We start from the raw sequence: 6,911 nt of genomic DNA on the forward strand, positions 1-6,911 counted from the left end.
AAGGTCCCATTATTTAAAAAATAAGGTCCCATTATTTAAAAAATGAGGCCCATTTTGTAAAAGTATTTGAAAACAAAAAAATAAATCCTACAAACTCATTTTTGCACTTTATATAACAACAACCATTACATTTAAATAATGGGGCCCATTCTAAAACAGGTCCTATTATTTAAAATTTAAAAACTAACCGTGCCATGTGCCTCGAGATTCGAGAGTCCGGTGAGATCTAGAATACCCAAACCTAAATTTTAAAATATTGTATATTAGCATATCTGACATATGTTTGATGCCTTTTTTTAAATTTTAAAATATTGTATATTAGCATATGTGACATATGTTTGATGCCCTTTTTTACATAATTATTAGATGAAATTAAAACCCATTAGAAATTACATTGTGTAGATTCCACATATATAATTTTTTAAATATTTGATTATTTTAAAAAAGTTTCACATATATAATATTTTAAATATTTGATTATTTTTAAACTTTTTAATTAAATTTGTACTTGATCTAGTGCATAAACTTGAAATATCAAATTTTCAATTATATGACATCAATCTACACATTTTTTTTTCTGAATGAAAAAAAATTAGAGTGAAATTATAATGGTTGAGGGGTATTTAATTTAATTTAAATTATTTTATTATTTCAATTTAAGCTATTTGATTTAATTTAATTTATTTTTAGTTTCCTTTAGAAAGGTCTCTACCAAGTAAAAGTTTGTATTACATTTTTTTAATTTAACTTTATTTTACTTAAGTTATTTAATAATTTAATTTAATTTAATTCTTTTTATTTAATTTTTTTAATTTTTGTTATTTAATTCAATTCAATTTAATTTAAAAAGGGTCTTTAAAGTAAGAGAGTATAATATGTTTTTTTGTTCACATTATGAACCTTAATTTTATGTATTTAAGTGTCACAAGCACATCAAATTTAATGTTTTTAAATTTTATTAATAAATAGAAATATGTTTAACAATTCTATACAGATTTTAATAATTCAAACAAAATCTTCTTTTCTTATAATACAATATTCATATTCATACATTTAAAAAAAAAATTATTATATTTTGTATAAAGAATCCTAAAATACAACCATAAGACCATAAAAATTTAGATCCCAATACCACCTAGGCACAACTAAGTTTTATATTTAGGTCCTAATACCCACCTAAACAGAACTAATAGTTTTATGTTTAGGTCCTAATACCCACCTAAACAGAACTAATAGTTTTATATTTACTTTTCACGCGTTGCGAACAAAAGCTTTTTTCTTCTTTTTTTAATTCTGTTTGTAAAGACGTCAATGCCCCACACCGTTATTGTATTGAAAGTCCAAATGACACGTTGTAAATCTCAAAAGCTTATCGAGAAACTTGTTCCAGATATAGAAGCTTTCAAAGTCTTCTAAATTAATCAAAAATGGCGGATTTGTACGCGTCTAATTGCAATCTAGATCAGTTTAACACGTCAAATTCCAACCATCACAGCCGTAAAATGTGTGGGATGACCAAAGAGATAAGAAGAAAACGTGCCAGAGACAGCTAATTGGACGGAAGAAGATTCAGAGTCCGCTGATTCAACACATATCATCACTATCGGATTTGATGACGACGATCTGTAAAACTATAGGCGTTGGCACATGAAATTGACCGTAAAATAAACAGAAAGAATCTGATAATTTGTGAATTTGATTGTGCAACGGCTTTGAAAACAAAGTTTGTTAAAGCATAGCCTATATAATTGGTGGAGCAGGGTATCTAGGTTTTGGCTTTTTTCAAAGCTTACGGTTTCTTCTGACGTTTCCTTATCTCGAAGAGGAAGATTCTGGGAGGAAAGATGTTTATATATTGTGCAGCAACGCGGTCCTCAGCTGGCAGAGAGGCGAGGAGTTTAAGACGAGTTTAGTTTCATCCGCATTTCTAGGGTTTATTTATTGTAGGTTGTGAAAATGGCTCCCTATACTTGCCAGAACGGGATGGGAATAGGTTATTGTGTGGATGATGGAAGAGATTCTCTGGAACATGTCGATAAAATGTTGCCTTTGCTTCAAAACGCTGATCTTAAGGATAAAGTCGTACTTCTCAGGGTGGATCATAACGTTGTAAAGAAAGGTATTTTTTGTTTCAAAAATATATCCATTATTTTCTCCAGAGGCGCCTCAGATCATTACTCTGTGGATTTGCTGTGATTTTTCTCTCAGGCGTTCATCTTATTTGGGTTGAAAAGTAATATTTTAAGCTATTATGTATTTTTACAGTTAAATACTGCAAACATGCGTAAGATTTAAAGGCAGCCATTTCGATTTATGTAATAGTAAAATGAAATAAGAAAATATCGGTACAAATTACATACCAGAAATCAAAATTTCCATTGTTTCCTACAAATATTGCGTATCGCCAATTGTATCATATTGTGTGGTTTGTTATTTTCAGAAGAAACTTTTTCCCTTCCTTTGTAGGATTTTATTTTGGAGGATTTGTTTCCAATGAATGTCATTTCTGCAATTTTGTTCAGCAATTGACCCTAAATTTTATTTAATAGAGAAAAAGCGTTATTAATTAATATTAATTGTGCTTCTGGTGGCTAAATCAGGGAAGATATTGGACCAGTACCGAATCGATGTCACTTTGCCGACGATGTACAATATTGTTGAAAGAGGAGGAAGGTCTGCTATAAATGTTTTATATTAATTTCATTTTCTTTTAAAATTTATATTTCTTCTGATCGACAGATTAAGGAGTGCGGTCCGTTGATGCAACCAGAACAGAGAGACCGAATTCCTTGCCAATTTTAATCATTTTAACCATGAAATCTTTGTTTATTATGAGCAGATTAATTATAATGAGCCACATCGGGCGTCCGTATGATAAAAAAACAAAGTCCATCAATATATCTGAAGATGACTCGGTGGACGCAGTAGTCGCATATCTTCAGCGCAAGATGCGAATCCGATTCGTCGTTCCGAAATTTCGCACTACAGAAAAGGAGGGAATTGTCGATATTGACACTTCAATTAATTGGCTCGTAAAAGACTTGAAAAGTCGGAAGATTGGAGGAATCTATCTTCCAAATACTCGCTGGTTTGCGGTATGCCTGCCTATATCCTTTAATCCTTTAAAACCACATTACTGTTGATTGGGGTTTCTTAAACAGAAAACGTAAATTTTTATTTTCAATTTGCAGTTGATCTGCAATCGAGTCTTTCGTACGACTATTCCCGGCTTATGAGTTAAAAAACAATTAAATTTGTGTTAATAGCGTATTGCTTAGGAGAATAAAATCTGGTAGCGGAAGACATCCGTCTGGGCCAGTTAGTACACGTTTTTCGATGATAATCGTGGCACTGGGCACGTTCTTCAGCGTCTAGATTTTTGAGAAAGTAGAGTCCCTCACGCAAAAGGCCTCGTGAACCGGACCGAAGAGATTCGATCCATATGACACTAATATTTATGAGTTTTATAGATAATACCCCAGAAGACGTAGGGAAGTGAAATCTTTCCACCAAGCTAATATTAAATATGGGGAGAATCTTAAAGGGTTTATAACAAATTCGGAATTAACACGTCAACGATCTTGTTTCTTAACCTATGATTAAAAACTTTGTTCTCCCTCAGATATTACCTGGTCAATCAGGTGTAAGGAGGTTTTACTTGCCTATCAATTTTTTGAGAGCACGTTTGATTGTGCACAGTAACAATGAAAGCTTCAAGAAATTTTTATTGTGGTATTAGAATAGGTGATTTTGTTTTTGACTACAAATTAATAAATAAAATTTGAATTTATTAAAAATTTGAATTAGAGATAATCTTTTTTGATTTTATAAGTAACAATTGAATCTTTGTGACTAAAATTTAACAATTGACTCTTAATTTGATTGAAAAATGAAAACTACATATTAATGATCTTTATTTTGAATAAAAACTAACAATTGAATCTTGAATTTGACTCAAAAATTTAAAACTATTTATTAAACACAAACAAATTGATGAGCTTGACTAAAAAATTAGACAATGTGATCTTATAGAAGCATTATTATATATATAATAATTTATTCAATTTTTTCACTTTAATATATTATTATGTGAGAAATGCAAATCATATACCTTACCCAGAAACATTTTCATTTCCTGTCCATCATTTGTACATGAGTTTAATAATTCTTCTTATACAACAGGGGGAAGAGGACAAAGGAGAAAAGCTTCAAAGGTTTGTCTTGCAGTTGGCTGGGCTGGCAGATGTCTTCGTCAACGATGCATTTGGTTCATGGCAGGCTCATGCATCGACTTATCATATTGCTAAATATCTTCCCTCATATGCAGGGTTGTGCATGCAGGTTTCTTGTTTCCCTTGTCCATTTTTGAAACCAGAACTACTTTCAGCATTCATTATATGTTTCATCCAAATTTACCGTAGGAAAATATGTTAAAGTTTCTGGTTGTATTTTGTCAGGATGAGTTGTGCCATGTGCAAGCAGTTTTGACTCCTCGTAGACCTTTTGTAGCCATTGTTGCTGGTGCTAAATATGATACGAAAATTGGTCCCTTGACCAAAATTTACAACACAGTTGATAAACTGGTCCTGGGTGGAGTAATATACAACACTTACCTTTGTGCCAAATACGGTGTCAAGATTGCTGGCGTACAGGTAATTAGTAAATTGTTAGCTTGGAAATACTCAAACTTTTTATTCATGATTACTAAATGGTACAATCTGGGTACAGGATTCAGATATTGAGTTGGCAAAAGAACTAGTTGAAAAGGATAGAGAACAGAAAAAAATTGTAGAGATGAATGCACTGGTAGAAACCGATACATTGGAAGGGAGATTCGAAGGGAAATATCGCACAATAAATGTTAAGGTACATTAAGGCCTAATTCTTGATATCAATTTCATTAGCCTGACCTTTTAAATGCCTCTTTTTTTATGACTTATGACACAAAATTACAGGATTTTGCTGAAGCTCAAACATATAAGTATGTAGTGGATGTTGATCCTATCTCATTTGAATCTGGGGATGTCATGGAAGCATTGAACTCAGCTAAGACAATATTTGTGAATGCTGTGATGGGATTTATGCCCCATTTTTGGCATGGTACAAGCAAAATGGATGAGGTCATTGATAATAATGTTCATGCTCAGAAATTCTTTGGAGGTGGTGATACTTTACAAACTTTCAAAAGGTATTTTCCAAAGCATTTTCTTTGTCAAGATTATCCATGGCTATCATTGTTTAAATGTTGGTAATTCTAAATGTTTAAATTTCGTTTCTTTGTTTTGCAGCCTGCACCCTGTATTGTATCAGGCTGCACTGGACAGTGTCAATTACTACTTGTTCACAGGAGGTGGTACAGTACTGAAAGTTATTGAGGAAGGGAATCCAATGGGATTGGAGACTGTAAAAGCTCTCATGCAAAGTAACTCAAAATTGAACAAAGGGGACTAGATATCATTTGTACTCATGAGAAGATCATAATTTTTGGATGGTCGATGAAAGTCACCATCCCAATCGATTTATTCAATTCCTAAGCCCTGTTCCTAAGATGAGAAGTTCAGTCTCATCATTTGATGTCTACAAATAAATATCATAAATAATTATACATTCTAATGTTGATTAATAAAGCCCTAGAGGATTCTTTACAGGAAATTGACTTAAAGTTTTAAGGAATATGTTACATCAAAAAGATCATGCACCTTAGTAAAAGGATTATAATTCTTGTTTTTAAATGCATTAAGTAATTTAATGTTATACAGTTTTGGCTTGTGATACAACAATAGGATGAGGATGCAATGCCAGATGTCAAAGCAGGAGAGGGAAGCTAAGATTTTGTTCAATTGGAGCAAAACTTATCATGTTCATATTCTCCTCCTGCAATGAAGCATGCATAGAGCACAACACTTTTTGCCATTACCCACTTCTAGAGGGCCTTGTTTGATATTTGTATATCTAAGAATAAATTCTTGCTTCAGTTGGTTTCATTGTTCTATTATTTTACATTAGGCTCCACTATAATAGAGGGTAACACCTAGAGGATATATTTTAACCTCCGTAGGTGGAATTGGGCGTAAAATATTTTCATCAATTAAACGTAAAAAATGCGCACACCCTTTCATTCCATCATGTTATATTTTTTCAGGTTTTTGGTTTCCGCAATGAGTAATCAGCAGCCACATGTCCCACTTTGATGAAATATCTACATCGAAAAAGGATCTGCATGCTATATTCCCCGTAAAGACAAATCTTACCTAAAAGATATTTTAATATATCTATTTCTATTTGAACTCATGTGGATGTTGATTGAAAAGCCCATCATTCATCTGGTTTAAGGTCAGATTCAGGCCTGAAATTTGACGGTCACTCATTTTTTTTAATGACGGTTTCATTATTGCAATGCCTTTATTTGATGTTTTAAGAATCATATTAATTGTCAAAAAAATATTTAATGGTAATTTTAAAGTTTTTAATTGTGGTTGTCTACAATTTAGTTTGAAAAAGATGATAATTAAAATGAAAATCCTTGTAATATATGTAAAAACATTAAATTTACTATCAAGTTTCTAAAGTCATACTCAAAAATATTGTTTATTATTAAAATAGAAACTATTCTAAAAATTAATATTAAAGTATCATTTCAATTATGACAATTTTCTAAACTCATATACAAAACATTTAAAACAAATAAATTGACTAACTTTCTAAATTCATATAAGAAAATAGATACTAAAATTTTATATTAAAATATTATATAATTAGAAACTATTCTATCCTAGCATTTTAAAATATTTTAAATAAATTTGTAGTTGTATAATAAACATTTCAAAATAATATATATGGATATTAACAATTATTATACTATATAATATATATTATCTACTATAAATTTTTAAGGGTTATTAATAATTTGA

General features: G+C 31.0%; 1 protein-coding gene across 1 annotated transcript; it reads left to right on the forward strand.

The window, feature by feature from the left end:
- The first annotated feature begins 1,336 nt into the window (after window positions 1–1,336).
- On the forward strand, window positions 1,337–5,659 carry LOC131033363 (uncharacterized). The gene is made up of 8 exons (XM_057964578.2): window positions 1,337–2,119; window positions 2,601–2,673; window positions 2,840–3,095; window positions 4,183–4,341; window positions 4,458–4,652; window positions 4,729–4,866; window positions 4,956–5,188; window positions 5,289–5,659. The coding sequence occupies exons 1-8, from the start codon at window positions 1,957–1,959 to the stop codon at window positions 5,449–5,451; spliced, it is 1,380 nt and encodes a 459-aa protein (XP_057820561.1). The 5' UTR covers window positions 1,337–1,956; the 3' UTR covers window positions 5,452–5,659.
- The last annotated feature ends 1,252 nt before the right edge of the window (window positions 5,660–6,911 follow it).

Source organism: Cryptomeria japonica, chromosome 10, assembly GCF_030272615.1.
Source record: "Cryptomeria japonica chromosome 10, Sugi_1.0, whole genome shotgun sequence".
NCBI classification, from domain to species: Eukaryota; Viridiplantae; Streptophyta; class Pinopsida; order Cupressales; family Cupressaceae; genus Cryptomeria; species Cryptomeria japonica.

Coding starts and splice junctions, on each gene's coding strand:
- LOC131033363 (XM_057964578.2), top strand. CDS start 1,957: ATGGCTCCCTATACTTGCCAGAACGGGATGGGAATAGGTTATTGTGTG. Junction 2,674..2,839: donor ATTGTTGAAAGAGGAGGAAG/GTCTGCTATAAA, acceptor TATTATGAGCAG/ATTAATTATAATGAGCCACA. Junction 5,189..5,288: donor ACTTTACAAACTTTCAAAAG/GTATTTTCCAAA, acceptor TTTGTTTTGCAG/CCTGCACCCTGTATTGTATC.